The sequence below is a fragment of the Rhinichthys klamathensis genome, unplaced genomic scaffold (assembly GCF_029890125.1).
Source record: "Rhinichthys klamathensis goyatoka isolate OS25496 unplaced genomic scaffold, OSU_Roscu_1.1 h1tg000059l_1, whole genome shotgun sequence".
Classification (NCBI taxonomy): domain Eukaryota; kingdom Metazoa; phylum Chordata; class Actinopteri; order Cypriniformes; family Leuciscidae; genus Rhinichthys; species Rhinichthys klamathensis.
In genome coordinates, this window is record NW_026606604.1 from 7,602,346 (window position 1) to 7,630,079 (window position 27,734).

Here is a 27,734-nt window from a genome sequence, read left to right on the forward strand (position 1 = left end):
TTTCAATCATCTTTTCAACAACAATTTACTTGTTCAAAGAATACATATATAATTCCAAGACATTCATTTCACTAATGATCTGTAAAAGCAGTTTTAAACCAGTCTATTACTCTTAATGATATTAGTGCACCGCATTCAAATAATAGTATCTAAAACAATACACTCATTTCATATTCAAAGGCAACAGTTCAATTCTTTTGATTTATGATTTTAATATCATGTAAACAATTCTGGAATGTCAGCATCATCTTCAATTTATGATGTTTGCATAAAGATGTAGCTTCAGTAACCTGAATAGCACAATGATGAATTCAGTCCAATGCAAGAAATGCATCCATTCAGAGTGCGTTTATATTTATTCATACACTAATCGAATGGTTTTTGCAGCAAGGCATCTCTGATCAGAGGTAAACTGCATTTGCATTGATCTGCAAAAGGGCAAGACATATGAATCTCAAACATCATATGGATAGAAAGGTCAGATGGTGCAATAAAGACAATGTGAGTGTCTTCATTTTCCAGGAATTGCATTATTTTTCTCATCTCATGTGTTGTACTCGTATAAACAAAAAAGAAAAATAGGTCTCAGTATAAAAGATTTGGCAATATGATTTTTCCCTGTTGTCAAAAGAAACCAAACGTGCTTTGTACTGATGACAGAGGAAAATATACTTCCATTATGGTTCTCTCTGGGTCAGTTGCTGAAGCTGTTAGATGTTCTTTTAGGGTGACTGTCTTTCTCTTTGGTGTTTCAGTCTCTAAATATGAATCTTATTGGTGTCTGCAGAAATAAAAGCATCATGTGTGGTCCCGTATACCTAAAAGCACCATGGGAGATTAGGAACAGTCAACCTCTCCATTTCCTTCAGCCTCTGTCCTTTGAGAATGCAAGAACGACTCCCATACAGCCAAACACTGCAAGAAAACACACACTTATATTAAAGCAATAAGCCATGTGAAGCAGTGTAATAAATTGATTTTGACAAGTCAGACACAACAACAAACTTTACCATAGACGTGCACTCATATTACAACAAACTTTACCATAGACGTGCACTCATATTACTTATGAATGGTAGAAAGTGCAAACCGCAATATTCATAAGTAATATAAGTCCCGCCTTCTAAATAAAAGAGCCAATCGCTGATTGGTATAGTCATCATGTCACTGCAGTTGCAATAGAAACAGTCAGTGTTCTGACACTCGAGCTTAGGACCGTAACTGACGAAAATGATCAATTTTACCCTTCAGATCAAATATTGCGCTGCAAACATCAATAACAGCTTTAAGTTGTCAATGTTGGCAAATGACCATGGTATAAGCAGGATAATTCACGGCTAGCTATACGTTGTGCATTAAAATCATTTAATGCATAGCTAGCCGTGGATTCTCCCTATGACAAAAATATATAAATAACTTGAAATAAATTTTCCAAAGCAAACGCGAGTGACACTATCCTTATGCATTGATATACGTTCTCAGAAAATATATCATAAAATATCTTAAAATATATCAGTAACAACTCGGATGTTTAAACAACGTAAACCGTGAGGCCTGACAAGTGGCTTCTGTTTGATTTCCAATTTCATTCAGAAGCTTTGGTCGCACCTCATACCGAGTGCCATTTAGGTGTCACTTTTTAAGCCCTTGATAAATGTCTTCACAGGGACTCGTCAACCGTCACCCAAGCCCCGAAACACCTCGACCCAAACCGCTCGGATGCCACTCGCAAGCGTGTTTCATAGCAGACTCTCTGGAGGCGCGTTGGCTGCGGCCGACTGACTGTCAAAAGCAGTTAATCAATCTTCTCCATCACCACAGGATTCAGACGTGACGTGACCTTGGTAAATGACTTTAGACAGGCCATGCATGAGGGCGCTGGACCACAGTCACCCTCCGAATCACACTAGGACACGGCTATATTCGTCTCAGTACCAAACGGCCCAGTTTAAGGAAGCAGACACCTGTATAACTCTGGTTCAAGAGACTGATTAATCACAGAAAATAAAACTGTGTGCCAAAGCTGAATGGGACAGATGTGATCGGGATTGGCACCACCGAATCTCGGCAGCTGGGTAAAAGGGCGATCACTCAAGACTTTAGTGTGCCGTTCACTTGCAGGAGATTGATATGAAAGCATATGTTAAGAATTGTCGTATTTCGCTTGCTGAAGTTGAGAACTCTGCGCTGTGCATTCATATAGGAAAAGACAACCGAAGGCACCCACACACTGCAAGATAATCGGGACGATTTTGGGCCCAATTCTCCCCTTCCGAAAATCCTAGGTAAAGTCCCGACTAACTTGATGGTTCTACAGATTGTCTTATCAGATTTTCCTGTGGTGTGATGTGTAAGTATGGGTGTAACGATACACGTATTCGTATTGAACCGTTCGGTACGAGGCTTTCGGTTCGGTTTTCGGTACGCATTTTTGAACCGAACCATTTTGGACCATTTGGACCGTCACCAGTTGGACCATTTTTCCTGCCGACCAAAATTTCGTTATTTCAAATGTAGGCGCGTCACGCGTGGCAAGCGCGCTCATAATGTAAGAGACGCTGGCGTGACCACAACATTGCCCAACATCAAATGGCAAATGTAATGTAAGCGGAACGAAACCACTCGTTATTGTGTGGTTGACGGGCCGTTTATCAGTTTGGACCAATGCAGCGCGAGCCGATCTTTATCATCAGCACTGTTACTGCACAGCCAAATCCAGTAAAGAAAGCATTTGAATTCGCCACTGAAGTAATAACATCGCTGCGAGATCTAGTGAGAAACATTCACATTTCTCCGTTATTAACGGATCAAACAGCGCTGACGTGGAAACCAGGAAGAGACATTGTGCCATGAATGAACTATCCAGTGTCCACAGATCAGCAACATTCACCATGGGTTTACTGTAGTAACACTACTAACTGTAACCATGGAAGTTTGGCAGGAATAGTAGTCTAGGCTATAATGCTTTCAAGTAACATCACGTCAGTTTTATTTTGACATTATGAATACAATTGCTGTCCTCAAATGTTAATCTGAACTAAAATAAACCTTTGTTTATAACTACTACAATATTACATTTCATTTTTGTCCAAGGAGCTGTTTTGTTTTATAAGCTCCTAAGAAAAGTCAAGTATAGCTCCATCATTGCTCAAAGTTAAAAATATCATAATTTATGATGTTATTGTTAGTTTTAATAAAAAGGAAATTTTTCTGGGATTTCTTTCTTTTTGCTGTATCGGAAACGTACCGAATCGTACCGAAGCGAACCGTGACACGAGTGTATCGTATCGAACCGAACCGTGAATTTTGTGAACCGTTACACCCCTAGTGTTAAGAGTGATTGAATCTGCTTGGAAGAACGTCATGTTGAATATTTACGATCAGAAATCCTGTTGTGTGGGGGAACCCCGAGGACAAACGCGTTCGCACTCTGTAGATTGTCACGGGGAACGAAACGATACCCAATCAGAAAGCGAGCTGACGGGAGACGGAAGCATAACACGACTTCGTTAAACCTTTTTCCCCTGACAAATTATTCTGTAAAGAGCAGTCCAAACACTATAATCGCCATTTCTTCTTGCCCGTCGTCCGCCATGTTTGTTTACTCTAAAGTCACGTTTGACCACAAGAGATTTTGCGAGATTTCTTGTGTTCAGTCGCGACTCTGGTTGTTTGTGAATGGAATCTGTTAGTGTGTGTTGTTCTCTCTTGGTCACATTGTGGCTCTCCACACACAATAGGAACAAAACTGTGTCTAAAAATCTATGATTTTTCATATTTGTGGTCTCTCACAAAGAATAAAACTTTGCATTCAGCATTGTTTTATTCTTTGTTGGTCAAGGCTGGCCCACACTAAAAGTTTTTTAAAATCTGATCTGATTTTTTTTTTTTTTTAAATGGCAGCAACAACTTACGCCAATGTTCAATAAATAATTTTAATTTTATATATATATATATATATATATATATATATATATATATATATATAGACAGTATATATATGTTTAGACAGTCAAAGGGTTTGCTTTGCAATACGTCTCTGTCTGAAACATGGTTACTGATGGTTTTAATCATGACATGCATCAACACAGACACAACTGAGACGTAACTGTGCAGATCAGACAGCAAAAACAGAAGCTACACGGTCCAAGAGCTCGAGATGTGAATTTTGAAACGTCAGTTGCATCAGCTGTTGCTTTAACTCTTGGTTACAAAATGAATGTTTCTGCAGTCTGAAAATCCTTCAAAGGCTCTGTGCCGGCTGAATTATATGTAACATTTAATGACAGCTCCCTCATCTTTGCCATCGTTTCAGCTACAGCCTTGTTGCTATGGCGTCTCCATGGCAATTCTCTGAAGATGCTATGTTGCAGTACATGGCTCGTGTGTTAGTAATGTACGGCATTGCAAACGTTGAACATCCACCCACATCAGTGTGCAGGGTTACAGCGTTTCTTATATCAGTTTGCATTGTAAGCATAATGTCTACAGAGAGCTGAGGTTGAATGCAAATGCCTTCATGATAGGTTGAAACCAAGACGTGAAACTGAACAATAAATAAAAAATGCACAGTAGTCATGTTGTTTAGACCTGGAAGCTAATATGAATTATTATAATTATAAAATATAAATGATATATAATTATAAAAAATAATTATTATTAAATAAATAATTATAATAATAAAAAAATATATATTTTCTATTCTCAACGGAGACTGAAGTGTTCCCATTTGTCGTAAGAAAATTACTTCAGCGGGGAGAACGGTAAAGGTAGAAGCGGCCCAAAACAACAGAGAACTAAGAAAAAGTTTATGAAGTATAATTCATATTATTACACATCAATAATGCACTATGCTGATTAGACTTGGCAAATTGATTCAGAAACTATGTGATTAATTGCCAATTAACGGTTTTGTTTTAAAATAAGTCACAGAGTAACTACAAATAAACACCAACTTCGAAATCACAAGTCTACCAATAACTATAGTAGTTTGACCAGCATTTAGTAAGGAGACACGTGACCATCTTGATTAACGGACATTACCCTCAGAGACACTGAGGAGTCTCCACAGATTAAAGGGATAATTCAGCCCAAAAATGAAAAATTCTGTCATTTACTCACCCTCAAGTTGTTCAAAACCTGATATTTTGAAGAATGTTGGTAACCAAACAGTTTCTGCTCCTCATTGACTTCCATAGTATTTTTTTTTTCTATCTACTTTTTTCTGAAGGTGAGTAAATGATGACAGAATTTTTATTTTTGGGTGAACTATCCCTTTAAGGCTGGTGAAGTTCTCTTGCACAAACAAATTTGCTCAGTCATCCACCATCTCTCTTTTTTTCTACCTCTTCTCACACCATATTCTCTTTTAGGTCAGTGTTTGATGCTGTCAGGCTCTTCCTTCCACGTTAAATAAAAATGCGTCTCTGCCTGGAGGTTACATCTAAAAAAACATGCGTGTGAGGAACAGGTTGTCTGCAGAGCCCTGTGAGCATGCAGTATTTCCTTGTATTTCAGCTTTCAATTTCAGTTTAGATCTAGTCCGTTTTAATGATGCATAAATAGCTAGATTTCATCAAATCACAGTTAATATATTATTTGACTGCCTAGCACCATATAACACAAAGAACCACAAAGTTGTGCATATGATAGTACATATTTATTTAGAAACTGCACTGTAGTCAAAATAATTCTGCCAAAGTTTTATTTGTGAAATATACTACACAGCATTACTTGTGGCCAATCAAATGAGCTATAAGTGTGTTGCATTTAGCAGTACATCTTCTAATTTAGCAGTTCATCTCCAATTGCTTTGATTCAGCCACATGGACTGGATCCATTTGAAGAATAACTAGTCGCTATATTAAGAGTTTACAGTTTATAGCATATAATTCTTTTTATATGTTCAAGACGTTTATTTGAGGCCATTTGGATCAAGTAAACAAGACAATAATTGTGTTGTCTCTTCAACATTTCAAGGAGATAGCAGCACAATTACTGGCAGTAAGTGCTTTGCTGCATTGCTGGATCCTTATTTTGTGTTATTTCAGATTGATCTGCCCCTCACGGAAGCTTGTTTCCTCCACAGAATAAAAAAGGTAAAACTGTGAGATATATACGGAGCCCCTAAAGGGACTTTGCAAAAATAAAAATATACAGACATTCGCGTGCGCACAAGTTAGTTTTCTTTTCTTTAGTTTTCAGAATTGCGAGACATACTTCCAATTCTAACTTTTTTCAGAATTGCGAGACAAACTTCCAATTCTAACTTTTTTCAGAATTGCGAGACAAACTTCCAATTCTAACTTTTTTCAGAATTGCGAGACAAACTTCCAATTCTAACTTTTTCAGAATTGCGAGACAAACTTCCAATTCTAACTTTTTCAAACTTCCAATTCTAACTTTTTTCAGAATTGCGAGACAAACTTCCAATTCTAACTTTTTTCAGAATTGCGAGACATACTTCCAATTCTAACTTTTTTCAGAATTGCGAGACATACTTCCAATTCTAACTTTTTTCAGAATTGCGAGACAAACTTCCAATTCTAACTTTTTCAGAATTGCGAGACAAACTTCCAATTCTAACTTTTTCAGAATTGCGAGACAAACTTCCAATTCTAACTTTTTCAGAATTGCGAGACAAACTTCCAATTCTAACTTTTTCAGAATTGCGAGACAAACTTCGATTTCTAACTTTTTCAGAATTGCGAGTCTAACTTTTTTCAGAATTGCGAGACATACTTCCAATTCTAACTTTTTCAGAATTGCGAGACATACTTCCAATTCTAACTTTTTTCAGAATTGCGAGACAAACTTCCAATTCTAACTTTTTCAGAATTGCGAGACAAACTTCCAATTCTAACTTTTTCAGAATTGCGAGACAAACTTCCATTTCTAACTTTTTCAGAATTGCGAGACAAACTTCCAATTCTAACTTTTTCAAACTTCCAATTCTAACTTTTTCAAACTTCCAATTCTAACTTTTTTCAGAATTGCGAGACAAACTTCCAATTCTAACTTTTTCAGAATTGCAAGACAAACTTCCAATTCTAACTTTTTCAGAATTGCGAGACAAACTACCAATTCTAACTTTTTTCAGAATTGCGAGACAAACTTCCAATTCTAACTTTTTCAGAATTGCAAGACATACTTCCAATTCTAACTTTTTTCAGAATTGCAAGACAAACTTCCAATTCTAACTTTTTCAGAATTGCGAGACATACTTCCAATTCTAACTTTTTTCAGAATTGCAAGACAAACTTCCAATTCTAACTTTTTCAGAATTGCAAGACAAACTTCCAATTCTAACTTTTTTCAGAATTGCAAGACAAACTTCCAATTCTAACTTTTTCAGAATTGCAAGACAAACTTCCAATTCTAACTTTTTCAGAATTGCGAGACAAACTTCCAATTCTAACTTTTTCAGAATTGCGAGACAAACTTCCAATTCTAACTTTTTTCAGAATTGCAAGACAAACTTCCAATTATAACTTTTTTCAGAATTGCAAGACAAACTTCCAATTATAACTTTTTCAGAATTGCAAGACATACTTCCAATTATAACTTTTTCAGAATTGCAAGACATACTTCCAATTCTAACTTTTTCAGAATTGCAAGACAAACTTCCAATTCTAACTTTGTTCAGGATATCTGAGAATTCTAACTTTTTCTAGCAATTCTGACTTTTTATTCTCAGAACTGTGAGAGACAAACTCCAAGTTATATGCAAGTTATAAAGTGTTAGAATTGCGAGTTTAGATATATTATGTTTTTCTCAGAATTGTGAGATAAACTCAAAATTCTAAGAAGAAAAAAGTCAGAATTGTGAGATAAAAAGTATTTTTTCCATGGTGGAAACAAGCTTCCATAGACCCTAAATGTCATGTACAAAACTTAATAAATTTGAGGTCAGGCCTGAGAATTTCATTTACTAAATCAGACCTGCAATTACAAAAACTTCTATGATTTTCTCCTGTAATTGGGTTTAGTTTTTGTTCCTATTGTAGTGCATGGTATTAGTTTCAGTCTAGTTTTTGTTCTTTTGCAAACTGCCATTTTGATTTAAGTTTCCCTGCTAGTTTTTATCTGTAGTCAAAACTACTTTAAATGAGTAGTTTGGCAAGCTACGGTTTCAAAGTAGCTTCCCTCAACACTGGAGAGAATGACAGTTCTTTCAACATGGCTTATTTTTAAATCTGTTTCCATCTTAAAAATCCCGGTGGATGTCTCCTCAACCTCTCTGGAGACATAACAGAGACTTTGTTATATTCGTTCTCGCTATAAACGCATTCATCTGTTTCTGTCCAACAACAGGTTGGTCTCTCGAGCCTCTAAGGTGACAGCAGGTAACCAGAGATCACAACATCTCTAAAACTTTGACAGTTCAACTTTATTCCTTTGCTTCTCATTTTATATTGTGCTGTTGCAAAATACCTTCAACTTTGAGGTCATAATTTATTGTTTACGACTGAAAAGCAAAGGAAGAGACCTTTAAAAAAAGATAAATTAAGCAGTGAACCGGCTAAAACACGTCCAATCTAGCGAGCAATGTCAACATTTATAGACTTGGAGTGCAATTACTTGTCAGCAGGGATAAAAATGAGATACTACCACCCTCTGCTGGCACAGATCCAGGGCGGCTGTGCAAATGAATGCAGGCAGACGGCCACATACAACCCTCTCAAATCTGTCAGTGGTCTGTCCAAAGTATTTTTACCAGCTTTGAATGTTTATCTCTCAGTTCTGAAATCTTCTCAAATAATCTCAATCAATCACTATTTTAATGCGTGATCAAATTTAAAATTGTAACAACCAACCTCAAGTGGCTTTTGCTTTTATAAAATGGCGGCCACAGACATTTTATAAAAAGACGTACTAATGTACTAATATTAATCAGAATAAATTCTTCTGCCAACAGATATGCAAAAACCCAAATTAATTCATATATAATTTATCTTTTTTTTTCTTGTTATGCACACACACACACACACACACACACACACACACACACACACACACACACACACACACACACAAACTAAGCAAACATCTCACCTTTTCATAGCAGTTGACGTTCCTCTCTGCTGTGTCGACGAAGGCTGATCGTAGGTCAGTTCTCATGACCTTCTGCCAGCGGGTCCAGTCGCTCTTGAGTGCATTATTGGCCCACTCCAGCCGGTCCTCCATCTTATCCAGCTCATCTCTCATCTAAACACAAGGATTGGTTGGTTAGCATGGTGGTCCAGTTAACCTCTAAAGTATCAGTGTCATAACTGGTCCGTCTTACGTCTAACATCTTAACTCTATTGAAGAGCATTCACAAGAAGCACACACACACATATATATATATATATATATATACACATACATATACACACAGATATATATATATATATAAGAAATGTATTATAATACATATGTGTGATAACACATACTTCTTTTATACACATTACACTGTGTTTGTATATATACATATACCCATACATACACATACACACATATATATATATATATATATATCTATTAGAGCCCGACCGATATATCGGCGGGCCGATATTATCGGCCGATTTTTGGCATTTTCCTAACTATCGGTATCGGCATTTATAATGGCCGATAAATGAATATTTAAAAAAATGCGGGTGCGGTGATTCATGTAAGGGTGGCGCTGCCAATAAAGCACCTAAAAGCTGTCACAAGAACTTGCAAAAGTAATGATTATGAATACAACAAATATAGCAAGGAGACATTTTAATTGTTTATTAATAAACAAGTGTTTTCAGTCAGTGTCAGCCAAAGATGAAGTTGACGATGCTGACTCGCGATCTTCAATGAACGCGCGCCAGAGAGAAATGCACATTTCATACGATTACATGAGTCTGTCTGTCTTTCGTTTTGAATTGTTCTGTTTAAAAGCAGACATTTCAATATAGATATATTTCAATTCTCAGGTCTATACGCTGAGTTTCGGTTCATGAGACGAGCTCCAGTTCACCCGCAGGCGCCTCCGTGTCGAGATTATCTATCGTCTGCTATATTTCTTATAAATTAAATCCAGGCAAATGGTTGATGAAACATTGATTAAAATTAAGATACAATTAATACAAAACGAAATTCACTTTGAAACGAAAGGTTTTGTGCTTTCTGTTTGATGTCTATGTGAAAGTTTCAAAGCATATTTTAGTGCCGCTTTCAGAGCGCTCACGTCCGTAGTGCTGAACTGTCGCGTCTGTAACATTGTTTTTTCCTCATAAATGCGAACACGAAAAATAAAATAAAATAAAATGAATATTTTATGTAGCCTGTGGAGACTGAGAGCCAACCCTTCTTCATCCGGTGGGTAGTAGCCTACTTGTGATTTGCGCTGTGTAATTCACAGAATTGATTTCTCTGCTACCAGCCTCTGTCACGTATTGTGTGAGCTTGTGACTATTGCAAGCGCGCAGCTGAGAAGTCCTGATTATATTGTCTGCTATATTTAGGCCTACTTCTTATTTATTAAGGCAATTGGTTGATGAAACATTGATTAAAATGCGTGGCGCGAGCGATCTCCGACAGTAAACTGATCCTGCTTTGTCTCGGGTAAACAGCTGTTGCGCCGCGAGCAGTAACGGCCGCGTCCGGTGTGTAGACACCGTGTTAAAGCTCATTCTGCCTGATAACGCTACGTTACAACATCAAGCAATATTCCAAAAATGTATATAATTATAACACTTTATATAGGGCCATTTTACATTAAGAGTAGCCTAGTTTCACGTTTAGTACATTTTGCTTACTAATTATTTAAAATAGTATAAAAGTACTGTACATATGTAATTAAAAACGTTTTCATTATGATATTATTCATTTTACTTTAGTAAAAAGATCTGAGTTCTTCCTCCACTGGTAGAGATTAGAGGAATTAAGAGTAAAAATAGAAGATAATAAGGTTTTGTCAGTGACACTTTTTATATATTTATTGATGCAAGTTATGACTAAATTAAAAGACAAAGTCGTCGTTAGTGAAGATTATGCAACAGTATTTAGAATATAATATAATATAATATAACATGCAATGAAAACTAGTTTGGTTACAGCTCAGCTGTATAATTCTCATTCTATCATTCCCCCTGCCTCCATTACATATCTGTGTCACACAAGTGTTTGATCACCACCTTTGAGTGATCATTGCAAAACGTGTTTATAAAATATATTTATTCTGTTTATAGCTACTGTGTAAAGTACCCATCAAGTTTGCACACACCAATAGGAAAGTGTCCAAACTTTTGACTGGTATACTGTACTATAATACACATAAATAATATTGCTACTGTATTATAATATACACATAAATAATATCGGCCGATATATCGGTATCGGGCTTTTTTTACTCCCTAATATCGGTATCGGCATCGGCCCCCAAAAATCCATATCGGTCGGGCTCTAATATATATATATATATATATATATACACACACACACACAGTGTAATGTGTATAAAAGAAGTATGTTTTATAATATTATATATAATACTAATATATATACAGTATATATATATAACAGTATTATATATATATATGTATATGAGTGTGTGTGTGTGTGTGTGTGTTAGAATCAGTGTTTTATACCTCAAATCACCTCGCATATTAAGCTACAGCTGTCTTTTATTGAAAGCACTATCATAGTTTCTTTGCAATAAAAGCCTCTAATGAAATTTTTTTTATTGAATCCATTGAAAGGGCTACATTTACCATTTATTGCTAAGAAGCCGATCTAATCGAGTCTGGTGGTCACAACCCTAAACTAAAGGATTTCCTAGTCAACTAATCCCTCAGATGACCTACTGACTAACCAATTTTGAAAATATGTAGTTTTGCGCATCCCTAATCCTGACCCATGACTTTAGAGATGATAAGTCATGTAGCTCTGAACGGACAAGTAAAAACCAACATGTCAACACCAATATTATTATAGGAGCTCTTCCACCATCAGACTGCTGACGTATAGCCATTTTTATTTTAGTGTTGTAAAAGCCTTCATTACTGAGGAGTAGAACTACTGTAAAAACTCGCTGAGCATGCAGGAATAATATTGTCATGCTGATATCAACTACATCGTTCACTGTAATTAAGTTAATTTGTTTCTTGGCTCACTGCAAGTTGTCTCGAAAGTCTAAAAGAGTTGTTCAAACAATGACGCTAAGCTTATCTGACAGCTTTTAAAATTGCTTTCAAACCATAGTTATCCATTTTATATTACTCTGTTTCAAAACTTATCATGGTTTCCACTAAAATTAAGCAGCAAAACTTTTTTAAATATTGATATTAATAAGAAATGTTTCTTGAGCATCAAAACAGCATTTCAGAATGACTTATGAAGGATCATGTGACACTGAAGACTGGAGTAATGGTGCTGAAAATTCAGCTTTGCCATACCAGGAATAAACTGCATTTAAAAATATATTCTAACAGAAAACAATCATTTTAATAGGTTGTTAATAGGTTTAAATGCAATTAAAACTCAGCAAAAGTAGATTTTGTAACTGAAATAGTAAAACCCCCTAATTAGACAATGGTGTTAACAAACTTTCAGCCACCTTGTGTATTGTTAGGGTCTTCGCATAATGCACGATTGCTTTCCTGTCACTGCGCAGCTTGTGATTGGCTCACAGTGTGGCCATTAACAACTCTCTCGTACTCTATTTAGTGCGAGAGCTCTCTGGGGGTGACACTCAACAGTATCAGTGTCTAAACACTGAGCGAGAGATGAACAGTAAACATGCCCAGTGATGTCAGGAATGACAGGCTTGTGGGAACGGCAGCACGTCAGATCAGTGGGCCAAGACTGCGAGGAACATTTAAAAGAGATTGAAATAGAGAGCGAGATGTTTATTGACAGGTAAGCTAATGAAGGTCAGAGGTGGCTATCTGTTAGAGCTCCATCTCATTTCCATTGTAGCGTGTGAATCAGATGTGAGGCTGTCTTGTGGAACAGCAGTTGTGTTTGGTGAATGGATGCAGTTCTCTAGGGATGAGACGTTGTCTACAGCCACGTCTCTCTTCTGACAAGCAGGCCAGATCATTAGTTCCGCTGATCTGATGTTGCTGTCACACACACACACACACACACACACACACACACACACACACACACACACACACACACACACACACACACACACACACACACACACACACACACACACACACACACACACACACACACACACACACACACACACACACACACACACACACACACACACACACTATCTCCCACTATCTCCCCCTTTCTCTCTCTCTCTAATATCCACTCCTATAGAAATGAATGAATCTTCTTGGTCAAACTTGGTTGATTCGCATATTCAATTTTCTGGACACTTAAAGTCTGAATGCCATTGCATTGCATTGCATAACTTAAGTAAGGGCATTATTTATTTAGACCTTTTGGAGAGAGATTCCGATGGGATGATGAACTTCCACCTGTTTATATAAGTGACCTTTAGTGCCCTCTACTGGACTGAAAGCACATCACTGCATCCTTTCTCACTCATTCATAGTGAGATGACTAAAAATGATGGGGAAAAGAGGGGGCATAGGATCAGGAGGATGTGATGCAAGCCAGATTCGAACCCATAACTTCGATATGAGAACCCCAGCTCAATGTGTCTACAGCATTTGTGCTAACCGTTAAAACCTCATGCAGTCTGCTAGGAAACACTATGAAAGAAGCAGTAAAAATGAGATTTGTACATTGCTTGCCCATGCAAAACTCGCCAGTAAAGTTTTGGGTGGTTACCAGGGTGTTGCTATGTGGCTGCTAGGGTGTTCTGGGTGGATACTTTCTGACCCAAATTAAGTCTCCATATTAACAAACCACATCACTATCTACTGTTAACTATTTTTTTAGATACAAATATATATTTTTTAATTAAAATAAAATGAAAATGACCACCAATGACATTATTTATACGTGGTATTATATAAAACTTAAAACCTTTACAACTGGCTTAGATTAAAGATTGCAATAACTCTAGACTGCTGAGAAATTTAACGCTGTCAAACATTTTAAAATGATAACACATTAACTTTGACAGCCCTAAACTCAAAAAAAGAAAGAAAAAAAACTGAAAATGCTTAAATATTTTTAAATGATAGGGTAAACTACAGTGAAAAATAAATAATAAATAAAATAAAATAATTGATTAAATTAACACATTAACTTTGGCATCCCTAAAATACAATATATATATATATATATATATATATATATATATATATATATATATATATATATTATTTTAATTATTAAAAATAAAAACAATTAACAATTATAAAAAAAAAAAAGTAAATATATTATTAAAACCAATAATAATCCTGCAACACAAACCCGATAGGGCAAGATTTATAACCAAGGGTTTTCTCAGCCTCATGGGTCTGTTGCAAACAGTCCTGATCTCCAAGAAAAGTAATAACACACCTCTTCCTCAACAAGCCATATGATTTGAGGTTTCATTCGTAACTCTAGCACAAAGTAGTTAGACGAGACTGAAAAAAGGTCACATGCACCACACCTTAAAACCTACTATGCTAACATGCTCAGCAGAGTGAGGTATTAACCGGTTATCCGCTCAAAATAGCCACAGCATGTTAGACAGCGCATATGTTGACATCACACACACCACAGCATTCAAACGTAAAGCTGGCCTAAACTACGCTTGTAAACAAAAATGTGTGAAACAAAGACAAGGCGACAACACCCTCATAACAGGGCGAGTCACCTCGGGAAGCACATCTACATGTCAAACGAATGCCCGAGCAGATAAAGCCAGAAGAAGCTAGTCAGGCCAAGCCCAAGCACTGATGGGGAATATTACCTCCTTAATCTCACCCTTAAGTTTCTGCTGTTTCTGCTGTTTGACCTCCTCGGGGGATCGTCCCACCAAGCTGTCCCATGCTAAACTCAGCACCTTAGATTCCTTCAATGGACACATGAACACGTGAATATGAACAAGTCTGGACTTGAAGTCACAAAACACTGTTAATGACATCACACTATGGAAATTCAGAAATGCTATATTGGATTTGTAATGGGATACTGATTAGATCACTGCAAGCAACGAGCCATCAATGTTACATCGCCATTTTTGTCACATGACAATGACACGATTTCACATTGTGACAATTGAGGAAGTAATATCTGAACTTTGATCGAGGGGTTTTAGGCAGGCCTGGATCAGTTCTCTGTTAGATAGAATAAATCTTAGTAACTTTGCAGATCGCAGACATGCACAAACAGTAAATGTACACACTGAAGGAAAATAAAAACATTAAAAAGCATCATATGACCCTTTTAAACGCTGCTGATTATCACTATTTAGTTTTAAAATGTACCTAATTTTACTGCAATAATAAATTATATATTTAATAATACGTTATATATTTTAAAAAGATAGTATCCTCTTAAACGGCTTAAAAGTGCATTAAATTATGTAATGATAAAATAAAATAAATAAATAAAAATGTACGGTCTCATCCTGCTTTCTAAAGGCTGATCATGAGAGTAAACAAAATGATTTTATTTTATTGAACAGTCGTAGTATTATTTTTCTCTGCAGGTTTACACATTTAAAATCCCTCTAATGATTAGCTGAAAAAATAGTGAAATATGTAAATAAAATAAATGTATAAAGTATATATTGTCCATTGTCACAGAATAAAATAGGTCTTTATACATTTAAATATATAACCGTCTATATTTTAGGAAGGGGGCCCTTGGGGGTCCGTGCGTCAAAAAAAACAACTTTTTTTTTTGAGTAGCTTGTAGCTTGACCAAAGTACAATTTTAGAGTAAGTTTCCCATTGCAACACCGCTCACTACTACATGTTGTTTAGTAGTTAAATTGGGATCAAATTTTACATAATGATCCACAGCTGAATGTGGACATTCAAATATATCATGGTTTATGGTTTTCTACCTGCTGTGAGTGAGTGAATCTAGAAGATATTCTTATAGTTCTTTTGGTATATATAAAAAAAATTCTGAGCATTGGGGATACCTTCTCATTTTGGAAATGACCTTTTGTAGTAAGCAGCAGAAGTCAGCAGGGACAGCGCTCAATCAAATCACGTAATTAAATTGACAAGAGTGCCGAGATGCTGCTAAGCTTCTCTAGACACCATCGGTTCTTTGTCCAGTAATGCCCTTTCAGAGCGTTCAAGCGTCCCGCACCTGATATTTGATGGAATTGACAAAAAAAACCCTCAAAAATCCAAAGAGACTTAAATATGGCAATATTAGCTTGGGCCAATATAAGTAATATTTAAAAGCATCCCATTTCAAGAGTAGTCTGGCTTTAAGGGACATATACAGCTATCCGGAGATATTTATATGATCTCTCCAAATTTTTTTACAGCTTAGAAAGGAGTGCTGTCTAGTGTCTACTGAACGACTAGAGCTCGGTTTTATTAAAAATAATCCCCGTGAATTTTCAAAGGAGCGCTGGATGGATTACGTGGAGAATGGAAAGAGTCAATAATGGACTTACCGCATCCTTGTCGGCCTTCTTCATGGCAAGAGCTTCAGTCTTTGCTTCAAAATCCGCCTGGATGTTGTCTCGCCTCCTTAGTACCGCCTGAAAACCCATGATCGATACGCGTGAAGTATGAACATTGTGATCAATACATTTTAATGAAGTTTAAGGCTGGATGAAATATGAAATAAGCATCAGAAAAACATATTGTTGGCTGTATTGATCTTAGCTTTGCATCAAGGTGTATGTCAATATCATACCAATTCAAACATGATTTTTATACTAGGAAAACAAGCAGGTCGTTTGCCTCAAACAAACTGGAACAGAACATTTTATTTAACCAAAACAAATGAATATAACATTCTACACTTAAAGGCACAGTTCACCTAAAATGTTAATTCTGTCGCATTGACTTACCCTCATGTCAGATATTTAAAAAAAAATGTTTTAACTGTTTTATTCATGCATACAAGATTTTTTTTTATGTTTTTGAAATAAGTTTCTTATGCTCCCCGGGGTTGCATTTATTTGATCAACAATCAACACAATTATTCCATTTTAATACATTAAAAAATGTAATTTCTCCCTGTGATGCAAAGCTGAATTCTCCACATCATTACTCCAGTCTTCAGTGTCACATGATCCTTCAAAAATCATTCTTATATGCTGATTTGCTGTTCTAGAAATGATTATTAACAATGTTGAAAACCTTTGAGCTGCTTAATATTTTTTCTTATTAAATAAAAAAAAAATATTTCTTTAAAAACACACACACAAAAAAACACTTTTTTTTTTACTTTTTGTGTTTTGCAGAAGAAAGAATGTCATGCAGGTTTGGAACGACATGAGGGTGAGTAAATGATGACCGACTTTTCATTTGGGGGTGAACTATCCCTTCACGAAAGAGAAAACAGGATCATCTTGTCAGCTGGTCTACCTTGAGCGTCTCAGTGCAGAGGACGTACTCATGAAGGGCTGGAATCAGGTGATCATTGAGCTCTTTGACCTGTTCCTCTGTCTCCTTACAGCAACTGTCCAGACAGCCTGCCATGCTCTTCAGGGGCTCGGCCAGCTCCTCCTCTGACTGGGACCACAGCGTGTATATCGGCACACACTCCTTCAGCTCCTCCAGGTGCTCTGAGACAACAGCAGCAGCAGCCGGGTTATGCAGCTATAGCAGCTAAAGCCCATATGAATACATATGCCATTCAATTAAGTAAAAAGAAGATGAGACTAGATGAGAAAAGGGAGGAGAATTCATGGAAAAGAGTGTGAATGGGATAAAAGTCCAACCTTTCTTCTCTCTGACGATCCTTTGACTAACTTTATCGAGCGAGCCGATCTTCTGAGTGAAGGCCTCCACGTACTCCTGCATGTCAGTGAACTCCTCAGGCCGGTTTCTGACCCCTCTGACTGAAGCAGCGACAGCTTTCACCGTCTCCCCCATCCGGCTCAGAAAACTTGGACCCTGTTTCTTATGAGAGGTCAACTCCTGCATAGAGGATCAGTGGAACAGTGTATGATGCAGGTTGACAACAGCAAAATAACCCCCATTTTCACTATGTTCTCTCAGCAAAAGCCTCTAATGACAGAAAACGTGGTCGACAGCCTACAAAGCGTCAAATATCCATCACAGAAAAACTTCCTCTATTATGACTGAAAGGAGGTCTATATACTGTAAAGTACTTATCTTAGAGGTCACTCAGCCAGGTCTAAACAGACACTGTCACATTATCTCTGTGAATTCAACATAATCCTCATATAAAGCAAAACTGAGATGACATAATGAACACACATTAGGTCAGTGATTATCAGGGTAAGGTAGAGTGTGGGACTGTGTGTGTGTGTGTGTGTGTGTGTGTACACGCAGATTTTAATGTCCTTATTAGGAAGAAAACAATGTCGCTAGCAAAAGAGCAAAATCTTTCAGTGGAATATCAACACAAATAAATAAATAGAGATTATAACATAACTGCTATGTGGTTGCCGGGATATTTTGGGTTGTTGCTAGGTTATCACTTACTGGTGAATCACTTACGGGTCAAAAAGATCACCAAGTTTCTACTTTTGGTCCCTAGATATGAGTTATGCACCAAAGTTTAATACTTAAATATGAAATACTTTAATACTTAAACTTTAATACCCCTTTTGTACCTTTAAGTATATATATATATATATATATATATATATATATATATATATATATATATATATATATATATATATATATAAAACTATAACCGTATTACACGTTTATAATAATAATAATAATACATTTTATAAAGAAATGCATTAACATAAATGTATAAATATGAAAATAAATGCATAAGTAAATGTTTAAATAAAATGTAACATAAATATGCAAATAAAAAAAGAGAATTCATTAATAAAAATAAATGTATAAATAATCATGTATAAGTAGTTGTATAAAACATAATATATAAATAGATAAAAATAAACTACACAATAATAAAATGAATGAATAAATAAATATAAAATGCATAAATTGTATAAAATGCTTAAAAATATAAACAGATAAATAACAAAATATAAATGAATGAATAAACAAAAATGTAGATAAATAACTACCTAAAAATGAATAAATAAGTGCATAAATAAACATATATATATTGTATAAAGAGTCTTACCCCAGATTCTGCAGTGAGAAAGATCTTAAAATCCTCAGTGCTGGAGAAAATTGGATGTTCTGCTATTCTGTTCAGAAACCTGTGCAGCGCCTTCCTCCTCGTCTCAATGAAATCTTCATTAAACCTCTCCACCATTCCTTTCATCACAAACTTCTCAGGCAGTGGCTGATGGGACACAATCAAGTCATTGTATTATGAGATAGAGGACAAGACCTTTATATCATTTTTAAAGGGATGTGAAATTATGTCTTTAAAGGGATAGTTCACTTTGAAATTAATTTTTGATATGTTTTAGCTTACCTCCAGTGCATCCAAGATGTAGGTGTCTTTGTTTCCACAGTATCTTCAATTTTGATAATTTTAGGTAAAACCGTTGTTGTCTGTCAGTCATACAATGGAGGTGAAGGGGGTCCTCCTCAAAGAGCAGTCAAAATTAAACATTATTTAATGACTCGTAAATGTAAGTAGACATTGATGCCCTAAGACACGAAACGAGTGGTTTTTGTGAGAAAACGAACAGTATTTATATTGTTTTTACCTCTTGTAACCACAGCCATGTCCAAGTTATCTGAGGGCGCGGACGCTTCCGTGTGTGACGTGTACGCAGACTGGTGCATAGATAAACTAGATGTCGCCTTGGCGACGGCAGTTCATTGGAACGAAACCTTAGCCAAGGCGACATCTAGGGTATATATATCTATGCACCAGTCTGCGTACACGTCACACACGGAAGCGCCCGCGCCCTCAGATAACTTGGGCATGGCTGTGGTTACAAGAGGTGAAAACAATATAAATACTGTTCGTTTTCTCACACAAACCGCTCGTTTCGTGTCTTAGGGCATCAATGTCTACTTACATTTACGAGTCATTAAATAATGTTTAATTTTGACTGCTCTTTGAGGAGGACCCCCTTCACCTCCATTGTATGACTGACAGACAACAACGGTTTTACCTAAAATTATCAAAATTGAAGATACTGTGGAAACAAAGACACCTACATCTTGGATGCACTGGAGGTAAGCTAAAACATATCAAAAATTTATTTCAAAGTGAACTATCCCTTTAAGTCATTCGAAGTTCCTCCACTCATAAAAAAAAAAATATTTGGAAGGAAAAATTTAAATATAAAATGCCTTGCCCCACAGACTTCCATTCTAACTGTGTTCATTCTTCCAGAATGTTTGACAAGCAAGAGACTCGCGCACTTCACCTACATGAACAATGAGCGTGGGATGAGCCTCTTCCAGGCGTCCCTTTAACCACAGGAAGTCTTGGTATCGTCTTCGCACCTCAAACTCACTCGCGTCAAACTCGCTCCGTGTGGTCTGATGTGAGGGAGAATGAAGGAAACAGGTGAGAGAATTATTCACAGAACCTGACTGGGTGAATTTGTGCTCAGATCCGCCGTACCTTGGTCATGACCCGGTAGGTTACGTATGTCTCAATAGCCGTCACGAGACTCTCTGGGTTATCGACTGTGACAAAAATATCTTTGGTGTCAGCGTCTCCCTCTTCTTCCTCAAACTTGTACTGGTTGATCATTGAAGCAGGGGAGGTCTGCATGGAGGCGTTGAAAGAGCTCCCCTCTGTGAGAGTCGTACCCTACACAAAACATCAGGACACGTGAGGGACCGACAGCACAAGTGTTTAGACATCAAGCAAACAACAAGTGCTTTCAACCAATTGGATGTGGATTGGCGTAATTTTTTTTTTAAATCTTAGTTAAGTTTACAGCAATAAATGTAACACTGAATTACTATGGTACCATGTCCAAGTTATTTAAAACAAAAACTATATACACCACCGGGTCAAATTTTCTTTAATGTTTTTAAAATAAGTCTCTACGGAAGCGTATTGCATTCACTTGAGGAAAAAAATCTACTCTGTTTTTCTGAATTAACGAGTTAATTATCTCAGAATTACGAGATAATTTTTCATGGAAAAAAGTTTTTGCTCTGTTTTTCTGAATTAATGACTTAATTATCTCAAAATTATGAGTAACTCATTAATTCATAAAAACAGAGTGAAAAAAACGTTTTTCAAGAAAAATGTATCTCATAATTCTGAGATATTAACTCGTTAATTCAGAAAAACAGAGCAAAAACTTTTTTCCATGAAAAAATATCTTGTAATTCTGAGATAATTAACTCGTTAATTCAGAAAAACAGAGCAAAAACTTTTTTCCATGAAAAATGATCTCGTAATTCTGAGATAATTAACTCGTTCATTCAGAAAAACAGAGTAGATTTTTTTCCTCAAGTGAATGCAATATGCTTCCGTAAGTCTCTAATGCTCACCAAGGCTGCATTTATTTGATCAGTGAAAACTGAAATATTGTGAAATATGATTGCAATCTACAATATAGCTGCAAGCAGCAATCAGGGGCCAAGCACCGTAGAGGCAGAATGAGGAGCTAAAAATCAATGAAGCGAGCATCAGACCAACTGCAAAAATGAGTAAAGACATTTGGAGATGATTTTAAGCAAAAAATGGCTGAAATGCTATTAAATTAATAAAATCACTTGTAATGTGACATAATTGTTTATTACTTTTGACCAATAGGTGGCACTGACACCAAATTGATCTGGTGTGGTCAGTGTCGGTGACAGTTTTTTAAAGATTTTTTGGAAGAGATTTTTGGTCAAACTGTTCAGAAGTTATAGCTATTTTTTTTTCATATTTCGTGACCACTAGGTGGCACTGCGCATAAACTATAAGTACCCTCAGTTCATGGTTGTCAATGTCATAACTAAGGTAGTAAAGTTTCCAGAAAATGTTTGCAATTTTTCGGAAACTTGGAAAGTTTCTAGAAATGTACCCGCATTTTTTAGCCCCTTTGCAACCCTAGACATAACACACACCAAGTTTGGTCAGAATTCGCTAAAGTGCTGCATAAAGTGCTGAGATAAAGCCTCATGTCCATTTTGTCATGTTGTCCGTATAATTTGTTATCACGCTAAACGACAACGGTTTGATGAATGACTTAAATTTTTTTTTTTTTTTGTCGGTCAAAAAAACAACAACGGTCAGAGCAAGGAGCTAGGGGGAGTTCGAAAAAGTAGATTTTTCAGAAAATTAAAAATGGCGGTAAAAATGTATGATGGGAAATTACATCATACACAATAGAATCGTCTTGAGCCAAGGAATCAAAGGGTAACGGTTCAAAAGTGTGAGTGCAAATTGGAGGAGTTAGAGGGATCGAGTTAAAGTCCCACTCCGATCATATTTTGAGCTATTTTTAAACATTCCCAGTGGTCTTTAAATTATGATTATGCCATTTTTAGCCAAAATCACAAAACCTGTGCCGTTTTCTGGGACTTCGCTTCAGCAGAGCGGCAGTAGCTCATTAGCAATTCGCCTCTGCGTTGTGGGCGGAGCCGTTGGCACGGAGACGACCCTCCCCCTGCCCGTTGCTGAGAGCTCTGTCTCTCCCGCTAGCTTACACCCCCAATACCGGTGGGGCAACAGTATTATATAATACACGTTAATTATTATTATCCGAAGTTAATCAAAGTTATCACCGATCATTATTTCACTCCAAGACGTCGCGAGTGGAGACGCCCAGTGGAGTTACTACGTCACAACTCCAGTCTATTTTAGCCGGCATTTTAGCGTCTGCTACTGATTCACAGCCATTTGAATGTAGAAATACTCAGAAATACAACTTTGAGCTTATTTTTCTCAAGATATGTCCTCTAACATCAGAAAAATGCCACAAGAACATGTTACCCCCTAGAACATAGGTCGGCAACCCGCGGCTCTAGAGCCGCATGCGGCTCTTAAGCGCCGCCCTAGTGGCTCCCTGGAGCTTTTTCAAAAATTTGAAAATGGAAAAAATATTTTTTGTTTTAATATAATTTCTGTAGGATGAAAAACAGGACAAACATTCTTAAAGTTTTTCAACGTTGTAAAAATGTGTATAATAAATATTTAATTTCAACATTTCTGTCAACGAAGAATTTACGTCATAGACTGTGACACACGTGTCTGTCAGATCGGCGTGATGCCAGACCGGTGGCTGACAAACAAACCGGCGGGTGTGTCATGGGCCATGGATCCTAAGGGGAAAAAGAGAAAGACAGCTGAGCACTCCCAACGCACTCTAGTGCGGCGAGGGACTAGATTTGATGGCCGAGTGCGAGCGCGGGTGCTTGCGGTAATGCACTCACTCTACTAAAACAAAATAGAAACGATTTACAGGCCAGAATTTCTTTTCATAACATGTTTGCAGCGTTGAGCGATATAGCCAATCACAGACATATGTGTTGATTTCTTGAACGCAATGGCCAATCAGAAGCATTTAAGATAAACTCCCCTCACGCTCAAAACTGACTTTTTTGTTCAGTGCTGAATTCTGTATGCTGGCAAATTCTCCAATTATAACGAACAACGTGGGGATATTATGAAAGATTCATTGTGCAGTCAGCTTCATTGATAATAACAGAGATGTGTGAGATCGCGATGAACTGTCAGCTTTTTAGGAATTATTAAGAGAGCGCAATTGGCGTCCCAAAGTCATCCCAAACCATGCACGCATAGTAAACTGCTTGCTTTTATGTTACATTAACAGTGGTTTGTTGTGTTTTAATGCTTTAATAACAAATAATTTATCAGGAGGATGTATGGTGGCGACACGTAGGCTAACTTGAAAGTATTTGGAGGTACAGAAAAAAGTCTATTTGCGGGCGGGAGCGGGACAAAACATAAATGTTGCGGGCGCGGGAGAAAGAAAGTTGAGAACGTCAGTTATAACGACCCACGCATTAAAAAATGGTCGGGTTAAAATCGGGCTCGGGCTCATAATTACGTTAAATGTGTCGGGCCGGGCTTGATTTTTTGGGCCCGATCTAAGCTCTAATTTGTAGCCTACTTATCATTTTGATACTAGAGGGCTAATATAACACTTACAGCATGTGTTGCCTTCATTATAAGGCTTATATAAAGCTTTTAATCTTTTGTGGCTCCAGACCTAATTTTTTATTTTTTTTTGGTCCAATATGGCTCTTTCAACATTTTGGGTTGCCGACCCCTGCCCTAGAAAAACATTATTTTCATCGGAGTGGGTCTTTAAAGGGATACTCATTTTACAACTCCCCCAGAGTTAAACTGTTGAGTTTTACCGTTTTTGAATCCATTCAGCCGATCTCCGGTTCTAGCGGTACCACTTTTAGCATAGCTTAGCATACATCATTGAAGTGGACAAGACCATTAGCATTTCTAAAAAAAAAATGACCAAAGAGTTTCGATATTTTTCCTATTTAAAACTTGACTCTTCTGTAGTTACATCGTGCACTAAGACCGACGGAAAATGTAGTTGCGATTTTCTAGGCTGATATGGCTAGGAACTATACTCTCATTCCTCCGTAGTAATCAAGAAACTTTACTGCCGTACCATGAGTGCAGCAGGCGTAATGATATGACGCAGCGCCTGAAAATAGGCCACCTTCCGGCGTCAACACAACGGAACTATTTTCAGGCGCTGCGTCATATCATGGTACGGCAGTAAAGTTTCTTGATTATTACGCAGGAATGAGAGTATAGTTCCTAGCCATATCAGCCTAGAAAATCGCAACTTTACATTTTCCGTCGGTCTTAGTGCACGATGTAACTACAGAAGAGTCAAGTTTTAAATAGGAAATATTATTAAGTTATTAAGATTTTGTTGGTTCTCTTTTGTTTTTGCGTTCATAATGTTTTTGTATGACAGCCTGGACAAAAATTATGTCCGCACAATTTGGCGGACTTTTCACTGCGTTATCACAAAGAAAATAATTTACTCCCAGCACAACTACGCAATATACAAAATCTTTAACCAATTTTTAATAATATTTCAACAAGGGGTGAAGATGTCAATTTTCCCAGGCTGGACATCACTTTTGGCCCCTACTAAATGTAATTTATTCCTGTGCTGAATTTTTAGTATCATTACTCCAGTCTTCAGTCACATGATCCTTTACACTTGTATATACCTAAAAACATTAAAAAGCAAGAGCTGCTTAAATTCAAGTTTCCAAAAAAATCTATGTATCTTGTGAACAACATAAAAAGGCACAATATTTAATGGTTCTACAAAGTTCAAAGTTCTATCTTGTCAATATGATGCCATTTTAAGTGTGTATCATTAAAACTGGACATAATATTGCTTTAAACCTGCTTTGAGGGCTGTGTTTGGGTTTTTATCACAGTGAGAGACAAACATCTGATTTTCCTAATGGTTTGCTATCTTTTCCTGGTCCAAACACTGACGCATGCAAATCCCTTTCGTTTAGCCACAGCTGCTGGGAAAGAAGCCTGTGTGTTTCCTGTCATAACAAACCGGCCCATAGTCAGCACAAACTGCGCTTCTGCTTTACACTACAAACACCTCACTTCCATTCATAACCATTCACTGCTAATACCAACTACAACACCACCTACAATGTTTGAGGGAAGTACAAACACTCCTACTCCAAATGAAAGTTTGTCAAAACTAACTTTGATGTTGGACTGACAAAGCTGTGTTGGAAAATTTTAAACAGTTTTAACATAAGGTTATACAGACCTTAACAACAGACGGAGTCCAAGCAAATGTTTGCTAAAGCTCTCTGAGCGGTTGGTAGGACAATGCTAGGGTGTTCTAACTGCTTGCTGGGCATTGTTAAAGGGATAGCTCACCCAAAAATGAAAATTCTATCATAAATACTCACCCTCATGTCGTTCCAAACCAGTAAGGCTTTCGTTCATCTTCAGAATACAAATGAAGATCTTTTTGATGAAATCGGAGAGCTTTCTGTCCCTCCATTGACAGCTACGTAACTACCACTTTGACCCTTCGAAAAAGATCTTAAAACGAATCCATAGTTTTAGTATGGTTTACTTCCAAAGGTTTAGTCCAAATCTGAAGAGACTTGGCCGCTTTATATGATCAACAGATTAAATATAGGCTTTTATTCACATATTGATTAGCAAACATAAACAGAAGCTCAAACGTGCTGCGTAACACAAGAAGAATGTCAAGCAAACATGTTTGAGCATCAGTTTACCACAACTGATGTGTGGGTTGATGAATGTTTATATGCGAATAAAAGTCTCATCACGATCACATCAACTCAGAAAATTTGGACTAAACCGCAACAATTAATATGTATTAGTTTTTCGATCTCGTAATGAACTTTTGAGGCGTCAAAGTACAGAAAGCTCTCAGATTTCATCAAAAAGATCTTCATTTGTGTCCTGACGATGAAAGATTTACGGGGTTGGAAAGACATGAGGGTGAGTAACGTAATTGATGACAGAAAATTGAGAGTGAGTAATTGATGACAGAATTTTAATTTTTGGTTGAACTATCCATTTAAGCGTTCTGCCTAGTTGTTAGACTGCTACTAGTCTATGTTCTAACTGTTTGCTGGGAATTGTTATGAAGTTCTGGTTTGTGCCTGTCGAAAGGGAAGCACAGATAGATAAACAGTGAAGTAACGTTAGCGATAGTCAAACACACACAGGTTGTATCTGTACTGAGCTGTGCGATGAGTACTGCCATCATATTAAGTTTAAGACGAAATCTACTGAAAATACAACAGTAATAACATGACATGAGAAAAAAACATGACATGACAGCGCCTGATCGCTGACCTTTGAAACTTCAGATCACAGCAAAACACCCAGATTTCAGTGAGAAATCTTCAGAGAGATTTCTACGAGCTTTATGATGTAGAATCAAAAGATTTTAACTCAAGTTATGATCCTGTTTTACAGGATTGATCTAACCGTGTGCGATCGACCTCCGTTTAAACCAGTTGATTATAAATTAACGTTACCTTACTGAAAACTTCCAAGTCATCGTCTTCATCTAGATCTAATATTTGCCCGCTGATGTCTGTCGGAATCGCAACCGAAGAATTGCCCGATGTCACGGCGTTGTCGACGACAGGATCACTCATCGTTGCTCAAATCGCTACTTTGCTACAAGTTTTCTGGACTTCATCAGCTTTTCCGCACAGCTCTCAAAATGCTCATCAAAAGTGGATCGGGCTCCACTGCGCAGAATCGGAAACCGCGAGACGAGGAAGAGTTGAGCGCCGCGAGACGCCCACGTGAAGGAGTGTGTATTTGATGTGATGTTTTGGTTGTTTTTTAGCCAACAGCTCCTGCCTTTAAAGGTTAGTCAGTGCTAAACCTTGAAATAATAGTGATTTACACGAGATGGTTGTATTTAAAGTTTAAAATGCAGGCTTATACATGTGGTTTGCATAATTCATAATGCACTTTAGTCTTTAGGTATGAAACTCTATTATCATGGGTTTAAGACAGTTCGTAACCTAAAGTTACTAATTGTGTAAACTGACATTTAGGTCTATCTCCTTTACAGTAAATACTTTTTTCATTGTATATAGGCTACTACAAAATATACAATGCGTGTAGGCTATAGTAAACATATTTAAATAAAAAAATATTCATGTTATAATATTGATGTACATCAGACATGAGACAGCAAGCGTCTTTAAATATGAATTCATTATTTTCAATCTTTTGTGTCAGTTTGGGGTTTGTCTAACACTTAAAAAACCTGTAAACTTGATGTAAAACTTATTAAAACTGGC

The 27,734-nt window shown here is 36.9% G+C and overlaps 1 protein-coding gene across 2 annotated transcripts; it reads right to left on the minus strand.

The window, feature by feature from the left end:
- Nucleotides 1-27,206, minus strand: snx7 (sorting nexin 7). Of its 2 annotated transcripts, XM_056249220.1 has the most exons (10): nt 26,952-27,206; nt 20,566-20,757; nt 20,370-20,480; nt 19,156-19,320; nt 17,801-17,999; nt 17,445-17,644; nt 16,523-16,609; nt 14,852-14,953; nt 9,055-9,207; nt 1-915 (listed from the first exon to the last, which is right to left on the minus strand). In XM_056249220.1, the coding sequence occupies exons 1-10, from the start codon at nt 27,072-27,074 to the stop codon at nt 838-840; spliced, it is 1,410 nt and encodes a 469-aa protein (XP_056105195.1). In that variant the 5' UTR covers nt 27,075-27,206; the 3' UTR covers nt 1-837. The 2 variants fall into 2 exon arrangements, with proteins under 2 accessions (XP_056105195.1, XP_056105196.1); XM_056249221.1 differs by lacking the exon at nt 14,852-14,953.
- Nucleotides 27,207-27,734: the final 528 nt, after the last annotated feature.